The sequence below is a fragment of the Papio anubis genome, chromosome 3, assembly GCF_008728515.1.
Source record: "Papio anubis isolate 15944 chromosome 3, Panubis1.0, whole genome shotgun sequence".
Classification (NCBI taxonomy): Eukaryota; Metazoa; Chordata; class Mammalia; order Primates; family Cercopithecidae; genus Papio; species Papio anubis.
The window spans coordinates 124,859,379-124,873,105 of NC_044978.1; the positions used below are offsets into that span (position 1 = coordinate 124,859,379).

Consider the following 13,727-nt stretch of genomic DNA (forward strand, 5'->3'; position numbering starts at 1 on the left):
GCACACATAGTGAAGTAAGCCAAGTTTTCAACAGAAGTCACCCGGTACCTTCCCTGAGAGGAAACAACTGTTGCTTTGTGGCTGCTGTTTCAACTGTAAGGAGACAATTGGCTTCAAAAGTCCCACCTGGGAGTTTATTCCTTGCCTTCCCTCTCCCTGTGGTTTGCTCTTAGGGGGGAATCTTTACTGATTCCATAGGCTAGCAGGACTTTTGGCCTAGCCTGACAAATCTGACATATGGTAGTAATTAGCAAAGTCCAGCCATGAGAAAAATCATCTTAAAATATAGACTGAATGCCCATTCTGCTATATAATACCTAGCACATTCTGTAGCTTCAATTTTTCTCTCCTGTAAAATACTAATAATAATACATAACTAAATGGCCCAATGAACTAAATGAACCTTCTGACTGAACCTTCTGTCTGTTGCCATAACTCTTAATTTTCTTAATTATTTTTATAAAGATTGTAGTAGATTTTTCAACCATTATCTGTATTTTCCTAAATGGCATATCCATTTATTAAATTTCAGATTGAGGTTAGAGATACAATATATAGTCATATATAGGAGCCAAGTTAACTGACTTATAGCAACACTGAACTTTAGATTTCATATTCTTATCAACCCAAATAACTGATCAAACTTATATTTTTACATGGACTGTAACATTTCAAAAAATTAGTCTATTACAGAATGTATTATTGCCTTGATATTATTTGAAAATAGAAAAAGAACGTGAATATTTATTATTCTAGATTAAATTTCGTCTCTCTGTACCATAAATGCAATTCCATGTAATATAATTCTTTCTCTTTTGAGTAAACTTAGGACCTACAGTACTATACTATTACTCATAAGCCATCATATTACACATTAGATCACCAATCACGTACTCAACCCTTTGACCAACATATCCTCATATCACCCTCTGGGCACCCCCCAGCAACCATCAGTCTACTCTCTGCATCTATGATTTTGACTATTTTAGGTTCCACATATATGTGAGATCAAACAATATTTGCCTTTCTGTCTGGCTTTTTCTTCACTTAGCATAGTGCCCAACAGGTCCATCCATGATGTCACAAATGGCAGATTTCCTTCTCTTTTAAGGCAAAATTTGCATTGAATCTGTAGATGGCTTGATGTCATATGGACATTTTAAAATATTAATTCTTCAAATACATACGCATAAGATATATTTCTATTTTTTATGTCATCAATTTATTTCATCATTGTTTTCTAGTTTTAGTGTATATATCTTTCACCTCCTTGGTTAATTTTTTTTTTTAAGTTTGTGTTTTAGGCTACTATAAATGTTACTATTTTCTTAATTTCATTTTTAGAGAGTTTATTGTTAATGTATATAAATGCAACTGAACTTTTATTGTTGATTTTTATCCTGTAACTTTACTGAATTCTTTTATTAATTATAACAATATTTTGGTCAAGTCAATAAGGGTTTCTGTATATAAGATCATTTCATTTGCAAACAGAGGCAATTGTATTTTTTTCTTTCAAATTTGAAGGTCTTTCATTTATTTTTGTTTCTTATTTGCTCTGGCTATGTCTTACAGTACTACATTTAATATAAATGGTGAGAGTAGGCATCCTTGTCTTGTTCCTAATCTTGGAGAAAAAGCTTTCGGCTTTTCACCATTTAATATGATGTTAGCTGTAGCTGTTATATATAGCCTTTATTGTGCTGAAGTACATTCCTTCTGTATTAATTTATTGAGAGTTTTTACCATGAAAGGATGTCAACTTTTGTCAAATGCTTTTTTTTCATCTATGGAGATTATGTGATTTTTATCATATGGTGATATATCACATTTATTTATTTGCATATGTTGAGCCATCCCTGTATCCCAAGGATAAATCCTATTTGTAAATAGTGTATAATCTTTAGATATACCATTCAATTTTGTTTGCTATTATTTTGTTGAAGAATTTTCATCTATGTTTATCAGGGTTATTGGTCTATAATTGTCTTTGTAGGTGAATTCTTTGTCTGGCTTTTGTATCAGGATAAAGTAGGCCCCATAAGAAGAATTTTGAAATATTCCCTCCTATTCAATCTTTTCTAAGAGTTTAGCAGGATTGGTGTTAATTTTTCTTTAAATGTTTGGAAGCATTCACAAGTGAAGACATCTGTTTCTAAGCTTTTTTTTTTTTTTTCATTGCTAAGTCAACTTTCTTACTCATTATTTGTCTGTTTAGATTTTCTCTTTTTTCAAGATTCAGTTTTGTTAGGTTGGATGGTTCCAGGAATGTATCCATTTCTTCTGGGTTATCCAATTTGTTGGTAAGTGTTCATAATAGTCTCTTAAGATCCTTTGTATTTCTGTGGTATCAAACAAAAGGTCTTCTTTTTCATTTCTAACTTTATTTGAGCATTCTCTCTTTTTTAAATTAGTCTACTTAAGATATGTCCATTTTATTTATCTTTTCTGAAAGCCAGCTTTTAGTTTTATTTGTCTTTTCTAATGTTTTTCTAGTATCTATTTCATTTATTTCTTCTTTGATCATTAGTGTTTCCTTCCCTCTGCTTAACTCTGAGCTTAGCTTTTTGTTTTTCTAGCTTCTTGCATATAAATTTAGATTATTTATTTGAGATTTTCTTTTGAATATAGGTATTTATCACTGTGAAGTCCCTTCTTAAAAGTGCTTTTTCTGAATCTCGTAAGTTTTGGTATATCATGTTTCCATTTTAATGTATCTCAATGTATTTTTTATTTAGCTTTTGGTTTCTTCCTTGACTTATTGGTTGGTTAGGAATGTGGTGTTTGATTTCCACGAAGTTCTGAATTTTCCAACTTTCCTCACATTATTTATTTCTAGTCTTATATCATTGTGTCAGAAATTGTACTTGGTATAACTGCATCTGCTTAAATTCCTAAGCAAAAAGAACAAAGCTGGAGGCATCACATTACCTAACTTCAAACTATACTACAGGGCTAAAGTAACCAAAACTACATGCTACTGCTACAAAAACAGACACATAGACCAATGGAACAGAATAGAGAGTTTATAAAAAGGGCCACACACCTATGACTATCTTGTCTTTGACAAATATGATTTTTTTTAAAAAAGCAAGCAATTGGGGAAAGGATTCCCTATTCAATAAATGATGCTGGGATAACTGGTTAGCCATAAGCGGAAGGTTGAAATTGAACCCCTTCCTTATATCATATACTAAAATCGACTCTAATTGATTAGCAACTAAACTGTAATGCTTAAAACTTTATAAAATCCTGGAAGACAAGCTAGGCAATACCATTCTAGATACAGAAACAGGCAAAGATTTCATGACAAAGATGCCAAAAGCAATTGTAACAAAAGCAAAAATTGACAAATGGATCTAATTAAACTTAAGAACTTCTGCATGGCATAATAAATTATCAACAGAGTAAATAGGCAACCTACAGAATGACAGAAAATATTTGCAAACTATGCATCTGACAAAGGGTCTATCCATTATCTAGAAGGAACTTAAATTTACAAGAAAAAAATAAACAACCCCCTTAAAAGTGGGTAAACTACATGAGCAGAGACACTTTACAAAAGTAGACATACATGCAGCCAACAAGCATATGAATAAAAGCTCAACATCACTGATCATTAGAGAAATGCAAATCAAAACCACAATGAGATGCCATCTCAAACCAGTCAGAATGTCTATTATTAAAAAGTCAAAACAAAATTAGGTTGGTGCAAAATTGTAGTTTTTACCATTACTTTTAATGGCAAAAACATAATTACTTATGTGCCAACCTATAAAAGATAATGATGGACTTGTGGAGAAACGGGAATACATATACACTATTAGTAGGAGTATAAATTAGTTCAACCATTGTGGAAAATAGTGTGGTGATTCCTCAATGACCCAAAAACAGAAATACCCATGACTGGATATATACCCAAAGGAATGTAAATCATTATATGATATAAATGCATGTGTATGTTCATTGCAGCACTATTCACAATAGCAAAGACATGGAATTACCTAAATGCCCATCAATGGTAAACAAGATAAAGAAAACATAGTACATATACACCACACCATGGAACACTATGCAGCCATAATAAAGAACAAGATTATGTCTTTTGTGAGAACATATAGCTGGAGGCCATTACCCTAGCAAACTAATGCAGGAACAGAAAACCAAATATCATATGTTTTCTCTTATAATTGGGAGCTAAATGATGAGAACTCATGGACAAAAAGAGAGGAACAATAGATACTGAGGCCTACCTGATGGTGGAGGGTGGAAAGAGGGAGAGGATCAGAAAAAATAACTATTGGGTGCTGGGCTTAGTACATGCCTGACTAAATCATTTGTACAACAAACACTCATAACACGAGTTTGCCTACATAACAAATCTGCACATGTGCTCCTGTACCTAAAATAAAAATTAAAACAATAAAAATAGAAAATAAAACATAAGATGAAAAAAATAAAACTTGTTATATGACCTAAGATACCATCTATTCTGGAGAATGTTCTATGTGTCCTTGAGATGAATGTATATTCTGCTGCTGTTGGATGAAATGTTCTACATTTATAATGTCCTATATCTGTTATTTCCCTTTGTTCTTCAAATCCTCTGTTTTTTATTGATTTTCTGATCTATCCAATGCTATAAGTGGGGGTAGATGTTTTCTACTGTTATTGTATTGCTGTTGGTTTCTTCCTTCAGTTCTATTAATATTTGCTTTATACATTTAGGTGCTCCAGCATTGAGTGATACATCTCTATTAATTCATCTTGATGAATTAATCTCGTTGTCATTATACAATAACTTCCTATTTCATTTGACGGTTTTTTAAAGTCTATTTTGTCTAAGAATAACTATTTTTTCTTTTTCAGTTATCATTGCATAGAATATCTCTTTTTTTTTTTTTTTTTTTTTTTTTTTTTTTTTTTTTTTTTTTTTTTTTGACAGAGTCTTACTCTGTTGCCCAAACTGGAGTGCAGTTGTGTGATCACAGCTCACTGTAGCATTAATATCCCAGGCTCAATTGATCCTCCCACCTTAACCTCCTGAGTTGCTGGGGATACAGTTGTGCACCACCATGCCTGGCTAATGTTCTTGCATTTTTTGTAGAGACATGGTTTCACCATGTTGCCCAGGGTGGTCTCTCAAATACCTGGGCTCAAGTGACCTGCCCACCTTGGCCTCAGGAATATTTTCTATTCCTTAATTTTGTCTTATATGTGTCTTCAAAAGTGAATGTCTTGCAGGCGGCATATAGTTGGATCTTTTTTAGAAAAAAATTGATTTAGTCACTCTCTATTTTGACTGGAAAATTTAATTCATCTAAATTTCCAGTATGTATTGATAGGTGAGGACTTTTATTGCCATTTCATTGTTTTCAAAATGTTTTGTAGTCCTTGTTCTCCTTTTTATCTTTTGCTATTTTCCTTTGAGATTTGTTAATTTTTTGCAGTATTATATTTTGATAGTGCATTTTTAAATATTTGTTTATCTGCTACTGGTGTTTTGTTTTTTGTATGACTACAATGAAGCTTACATAAAACATCTTATAGTTATGACAGGCTATTTTGAACTTATAAAACTTAACTTTGATCACAAACAAAAATTCTACACTTTTACTTCTCCCTCCATTTTATGTCATTGATATCATGTCCCTATTTACAGCTGTTTATAATGTATGTTCATTAACAAGTTATTCTATAGTTATTTTTAATACTTTTTTATGTAGATTACATTAGCATTAAAAATTATCCTTACATAATCATTATAGTATTAGAGGATTCTGTGTTGGAAACAGGCCCCCCAAAATCTGGCCATAAACTGGCCCCAAAACTGACCGTAAACAAAATCTCTGCAGCACTGTGACATGTTCATGATGGCCATGACCCCCACGCTGGAAGGTTGTGGTTTTACCGGAATGAGGGCAAAGAACATCTGAGCTACCCAGGGTGGAAAACCGCTTAAAGGTGTTCTTAAACCACAAACAATAGCATGAGTGATCTGTGCCTTGATGACATTCTCCTGCTGCAGATAACTAGCCAGACCCATCCCTTTATTTCAGCCCATCCCTTTGTTTCCCGTAAGGAATACTTTTAGTTAATCTGTAATCTGTAGAAACAATGCTTATCACTGACTTGCTGTCAATAAATATGTTGGTGAATCTTTGTTGGAGGCTCTCAGCTCTGGAGGCTGTGAGACCTCTGATTTCCCACTCCACACTTCTATATTTCTGTGTGTGTGTCTTTAATTCCTCTAGTGCCACTAGGTTAGGGTTTCCCCGACTGAGCTGGTCTCGGCAATTCTGAATTCGAGTATGTACTTGTCTTTACCACTAAGTTTTATACTTTTATGTTTTCATGTTTTTACTGAGTGTCCTTTTGTTTTATCTTGAAGAACATCCTGTAGCATTTCTTGTAAGGCAGGTATAGTGGTAATAAACTTATTTGATTTTTGTTCATCAGAGAAAGTCTTTATCTCCTACATTTTTTTTGGATAGCTTTGCCAAGTAAATTATTCTTTGTTGTCAGGTTTTTGTTGTTGTTGTTGTTTCTTTCAGCACTTTAAATACATTGTTTTACTCTCTCTTGACCTATAAAAATTCTACTCAGATTTCTGCTAATGGTTTTATTATTTGGGGAGAGGGGAATGTTCCCTTTGCAGATGATGAGTCATTTCTCTTGCTGCTTACAAAATTCCCTCTGTCTTTGACTTTTGACAATTTGATTAGAATGTGTCTCAGTGAAGATCAATTGATGTTTAGCCTATTTGGGAATCTTTGTGCATCATGGATTTGGATGTTCAATTTTTCCCAAGATTTACAAAGTTTTATCTCATTATTTCTTTAAGTAAACTTTATTTTCCTTTCTTTTTCTCTCTTCCTTCTGGAACTCTCATATTACACATACCATCTCATTTGAGGGCATCCTATAAGTAATGCAGGCTTTCTTCACTCTTTTTCATTCTTTGTCTTTTTAGTCCTCTGACTGGATAATTTCAAATGATCTGCCTTTGAGTTTGCTGATTCTTCTGTTTGACCAAATGAGCTGTTGTAGCTCTCTGTTGATTTTTTTTTCAATCATTATAGTCTTCAGCTTTATGATTTCCATTTCTTTGTTGAATTTCTCACTTTGTTTATGTACTGCTTTTCTGATTTAATTTAGTTGTAAATCTGTGTTCTTTTATAGCTCATTGAGCTCATATAAGATGACTATTTTAAATAATTTGTCACACAACTTGTAAATCTTCAATTCTTTTAGGTCAGCCACATTAACTTTATTTTGTTCCTTTGGTCGTCTCATGTTTCCTTGATTCTTCATCTTTTTAAAGTTTTGTGTTGAAAGAAGCAGTCACATTTTCAAGTTGTTACTATCTGTCTTCAAAGAAGACCTTCACAAGTCAGCTTAACTAGAGATTTTGAGGGTCTCTCAGGCCTTTTTTATGGGTATGCCCACCCCACTGCTCCTTTTTCCTCCTATGAGGAAGTCCTGGGATTGTATGTCTTCTCTTGATCCTGTTAAGTCAGGCCAGGTGTTGAGAGCCTCCTCTTTATCTTTCACATGGCAATGCCCTGAAGTATTTAATCTTGTGTACCTTTTCCCAGTCCTGCAGAGTTGAACTGGCTGCTGATATACATGCACTCTCTGTGAGTATTTGCTTGCACCATCTCAGCAGTGCACATAGAATGAAGAGGGTGCAAATTAGCCTGTAGGGGACAGTGCAGATGAAGTTTTCCATAGAGCTCACAGGTGGGCCTCTTGGTGGAGTCCATAAGCCACTTAGTAGGATATATGGCCATATTTTGAGATCTTCACGGTGGTTGTTTCGAAGCCTCATCCCTTCTTACCTGCTCCTAGTTCCCCTCAAGACTATTTAGTCATGCCAGTCACCTCAGTAATCTGGGAGTGGGAAGACCAATGTAAGCCTCTTGGGTACCATTCCATAAGACTGGGGAAGCTAGACCCTCACTCAGCTCTCACTTCTCCCTGTGGGAGAAATCATGGGCCTGTGAGAGCTCCCTCGGCCCTAGGCTATGCTGCCTTAGAAGAGAGTGATGTGGGTAAAGTGTAACTGTTGCTACCCACCTCAATGTGTTTATCTTCAAACTTTTTTTCCATGAACAGGGTTCTAGAATCTCTCCACTAGACTTCCAGTTTCCCACAGATGCATACAATTCCTAGATCATTGTTAAAATTGCTGTTGCTGTGGGGGTGTGAGGGCTGGAGTCTCTTATTCCATTATCTTGCTGATGTCCCTCTGGCCTTTTTACTTTTCAATAAAATATTTTCATGTCACAAAAAGTTACCTTTGTGAGTGTTTTATTTTTGTTTGTACAAATTCCCTTAAGTACTAATGTTTCTCTGTCCTAAAAAATTATACCTTGTAAATATATATACAAATTACTCAGCTTCATACTACTGTGCCATAATCCATTGAAGGCCTAATTCAATTATTTTAATTTGGCATGAAGACAATGGTAAATATAAGCACACAGATAGGTACTGAGATGATATAGTTCTGTAATGAGTAATAAAATGATAATCAAAATAATTCAGAATATACAGTTTTCCCTTTGTATCTGTGGGGAATTGGCTCCAGGGCCTCCCATAGGTAGCAAAATCCATGAATACCCAAGTCCCTGATATGAAATTGTGTAATATTTACATATAATCTATGAACATCCTCCTCTATGCTTTTAGTCATCTCTGGATCACTTATAATACCTAATACAATGTAAATGTTGTATAAATAGTTGTTATACTGTATTGTTTAGGTAATAATGACAAAAAAAACCTGTACATGTTCAGTAAAGACACATTTTTTTCCCAAATATTTTTAATCTAGGGTTTTTATTCCAAAGCTGTGGAATACAAAGGGCTGACTATATTTATATTTTACATATATTAAACTGCTCAGAGAGAATTCACACTGCCAGAAATTTGCCATGGATCTCAGTTTAAGAAACATTGTGCTAGACCACTGTTTCCCAGGAACATGTTTTATTTCGTAGAAACCGTAATTACAGGACCTAACTGGAATATACTTGGTACTAGTTAAATGCTTGTTTAATTGAAAATTTCATGGATTTAAAGCAACCTAGATGTCATAGGAAATCATTAAATAGAGATTTTTCTCAACTAGCTCAACTCTTTTGTCCTTACGTTTCTCCAAAGTCCAAATATCTTTCACATACAGCTGTATTCGTCTGTTCTCGCACTGCTATAAAGAAACATCTGAGACTGGGTCGTTTATCAAAAAAAAAAAAAAGGTTTAATTGGCTCATGGTTCTGCAAGCTGTACAGGAAGCATGGCGGCACATGCTTTTGGGGAGGTCTCAGGGAGCTTTCAATCATAGCGGAAGGCAAAGTGGGAACAGGCACTCTACATGGCTGGAGCAGGAAGAAGAAAGAGACGAGGGAGGTGTACACACTTTTAAACAACCAGATCTCACAAGAACTCACTCACTATCTTAAGGACAGTACCAAGATGGAAATGTGCCTCCATGATCTAATCACCTCCTGCCAGGCCCCACCTCCGACACTGGGGATTACAATTCAACATGAGATTTGGGGAGGGACAGAGATCCAAACCATGTCGAGGGCTTTCAAATTTATCATCTTCATTTCAGCTAGCTGGATGGGAAAAAGAACATGGAAGGTTTTGATGGGCCCAGGCTAGTAGTGGCAAATAGCACTTTTGCCCTTTTTTCCATTGACTAAATTTCTATTACATGGCTACACTGCAAGAGAGACTATAGTTGTAGTCTGGAGGTCTACCAAGAAAAATTTGAAAATTTGTATTTTGATCAGCAGTCATATATGCTACAGAGCTTTAGGTAGTGTAGTCACAACCAGTAGTGTGTGGGACAAAGAGTACATGTATTAGTCAGTGCAGGCTCTGGAATCAGTCGTTAATATTGGAATCCAAGTGATGTCATTTTCCTGTCAGTTCTATGTGAATAAAATGGATATTTTATACCTACTCCATGGATTTGGTGAAAAGATTAAATGGGATAATAGATTCATTAGACTTATAATAGTACCTAGCACATGACCATTATTAGGTAATTATTAATTTTTCTTAAATACTAATAATTATCAGCTACTATAATTGGCATGTGAAATAAAGCCTGGTTTCTATATCTGCTTGGGAGAACAAAAGTATTAATGAAACAACCAAAATATCTTCATCAAAAGAACCATGTGCTATACAAATTTACTTTTGTTGTGTAAAAAACATTTATATAAAATCTTCCTGGACTTCAATAAGACTTTTAGTTTGGGGTCTGAGCAACAAGATAGGAATGTGTGATATAAACCATGCCACTCTAAGCACATCTCTGACTCAAGTATTTTGGTAGAATTATCTATATCTATATATCTCATAAATAATTATTGAGGTAGAAATATATGTAAAGTTAAAAATCACACCCATGTCCCCCACTCCAATTTGGCAATATCCTAACTGAATAGTCAGTAGGATGGATATAAAATTATCTTTTTCATTATGAATTAAACTGAATTGGAAAATCCAGCTTGGGTGCATAGTCAAATTGGCTCCTGATGCTACAGACTCATCCATTGAATTGACTGCCAATGCTACAGACTCATCCCCTGCCATCACTCCACTGGGGGCTGAGCCTGCCATCTTAAACTTCGCTTGTGAAGGCTTATTAAGTTGAGGGCCTAAAAGGCCATGAATGGACACTTCTTCTCAATTCACTAATCTCAATTCACTAATCACATAGTCATTCCTGTTTTCTTAGGGAGAATAGACTAAACAGACAAAGATGTTTGGAAAATTACTTTTTCTTACTCTGTGCCTCAGTAGGGCAGACATTCAATGTCCTGGCCATAGAAAAGGTAGTAGGGGAAGAAAATTGTTCTCACTGATATGCCCCCCTCCCAGTGATATAAATATATGATCTATATAATCAATTTTTTCTAAGTATTGAAAATTTTGAGGGTAAACATTGCACTTTTAGGTAATGATATGAAAGTGGTAATAATGGTGCCTCAGGAAACAATATAATTCAGTGAGGTTAAACAATGAAATTTACTCTTTTCAAAAAAGAAAGGGAGTAATAGAGGGCAAAACAACCTAGAAACAGGATCAGAAGAATATCATTAAAAATAAACATTATGAACATTTGAGAGGCACCCTGGTTTATGTTATTTCTGTGACCATCATTTTAAAAGCAAATATATATTAGAAATGTGTTAGTAGGAATAAGGTAAATAAAAATAAGTAGATTTTTATTTTATATTTTACAAGATATGTAAGAAAGTATAAATATATTGAGGATTCTTTCAACTCATATGACAGTGTTACATTCAATTCTGACAAGTAAGTACAAAACAGAATGTAGAACAAATAGGAAGTTTCCATACAAAATATAAAAATGAAATGAGCAGGGCATGGTGGCTCACACTTGTAATCCCAACACTTTGGGAGGTCGAGGTGGGCAGATCATGAGGTCAAGAAATCAAGACCATCCTGACCAACATGGTGAAACCCATCTCTACTAAAAATGCAAAAATTAGCTGAGTGTGGTGGCACACACCTGTAGTCCCAGCTACTCAGGAGGCTGAGGCAGGAGAATTGCATGAACCCAGGAGGTGGAGGTTGCAGTGAGCCAAGATCACGCCACTGCACTCCAGCCTGGATACAGAGCAAGACTCCATCTCAATAAATAAATAAATATCAAATGTTTGAAGGCAATATTGAAAAATAGAAAGTGCATATGTGTGCTTTGAAACAGACAAATTTGGGTTGAAATATTAGCCCTGTGGCATATTAGTTTCAAGACTTTAATGATGCTATCTGACCTCCTCTAGTCTTTTTGCTTTGTCCATAAAATGAGAGCAACTTCATATGGGGGTTGTGATAGCACAGATTACCTCATGTGTGGCCCACGGTAACCACTCAAATATAAATAGTTTCCTCACTCCGTGAGAAACATATTATTGAGGAAAAAAATGGAGCCTGAAAGAAATGAATTTATTTAGAATTGTTTTGAATGAAAGAGGTGATTTAGTGTGCCCTCCCTTCCAGTAAACAGTCTCTTAATACCCCGAAGAACCTGCACTAGAACAAATAGCCTTAAATTGCATCAATTTTCATCTTGACTTCCTGGGAATGTAATAGTACTGTAATAGGCCCTAGGTCTTCTGTGTCCAGAAAATCATGCAAAACCATCATATATGTGTGTCTAACTGATTTGAGAATAACCCAATGTAATCTCTTGTGCAAGAATTTTCATCTCAAATGTGTTCTACATGGTTGTATGGCAGGTTTGTTCCCCACTTATCTTATGACTGAACTTCCCCAAATAGTTCTTAAACTATATTTATCAATTTCATGCATTATACATCTTAATTCCTAATACATGTTTATTTTTATAGCTTTTACAACTGGGACGCTGATATTGCTGTTTGTAATTCAAGTCCCAACTATCAAGTGATTGCCGATAATCCAGAAGGCTTACTTTTCAGATACAAAAGAGACAGAAAAATTCTCAATGTGGACCCAAAGGTAATTCTTCTTTTACACTTATGTATCTCTTCACCTGTTATTGTATTTCTGCCACTATTCAAAAAATCTGTTAAGTATCTGACACTCTTAAGTTGTTAAATTTAGAAAGGAAATAGCACTTTGAAACTTAGAGCATGTACTACCTTTTAAAAGCCACTCCATAGCTTCATAAATTATTAGAAATTAATAAGAAAGAGTTTAGGGGGAATTTAAATAGAACTCACAAGTGGAAACACTTCTCCATGCCTAGCATAGAGTTGCACCAGGGAGCCAGTAGGCCGCGCAGGTGCTTCCCCTGATCCTGGAGATGTCCAGCCACTTGTTACTGTTAGTGGGGAGGAGGGTCATTTAGAGAAGGGAGATTCTCACCTTACATTTGTACTCAGAATTCTAATAGTGTATAATGGTGTACACTAATACCATTTAGTGTATGTGACCAACACTAAAAATGGTTTGGTTCTTAATGTACTTCTAAGTGTTAATTTGGAAAACACTTTTATTTAAATATTGTAAAGACATGTCTCATGATATTTTGAATTTGTTCAAAGACAAATACTTACATCTTGCATATTTTCAAAGACTGCATTTGAATCATGACTTTTTATTATGATTTGTCATATGTCTAGGGATGGAAGTTGCAACTTTGCTTGAAGTCATTATGTGTTTGACTTGTATCGGTGGGTTTCATTTTGTTGTTGTTTTTAAATTTTGAAAACTATGATTCACATGAAAGCATCAGTATAAACTCCAAAAGCAAGAAAGATTCTTTCATAGTAAAATAAATAAAAATTTTGTGATACACATGGAATATGGACAAGGATGGGCCAAAGGAAAGGGGAGTCAGGTTATAAAAACTTTTCCAAAAATTTTTAGAAAACCAAAGTCAAAAATCTAATCTGTATTTCATATCCACTTAGTACTGTTCCTTGTACATAAAAAATGCTAAATAGGCCAGGCACAGTGGCTCACGCCTGTAATGCCAACACTTTGGGAGGCTGAGGCAGGCAGAGCACCTGAGGTTGGGAGTTCGAGACCAGCCTGGCAAACATGGAGAAACCCCATCTCTACCAAAAATACAAAATTATCCAGGCGTGCTGGTGCATGCCTGTAATCCCAGGTATTCAGGAGGCTGAGGCAGGAGAATGGCTTGAACCTTGAACCTGGGAGGTGGAACTCTGTCTCAAAAAAAAAAAAAAAA

General features: G+C 34.9%; 1 protein-coding gene across 1 annotated transcript in view; it reads left to right on the top strand.

The window, feature by feature from the left end:
• CFAP299 (cilia and flagella associated protein 299) overlaps positions 1–13,727 on the top strand; it is a 470,370-nt gene that overhangs the window by 439,208 nt on the left and 17,435 nt on the right. Inside the window, exon 4 of the mRNA XM_031664547.1 lies at positions 12,400–12,529. Within this exon, the coding sequence (XP_031520407.1) occupies positions 12,400–12,529 (130 nt within the window). The remainder of the gene's footprint in view (positions 1–12,399; positions 12,530–13,727) is intronic.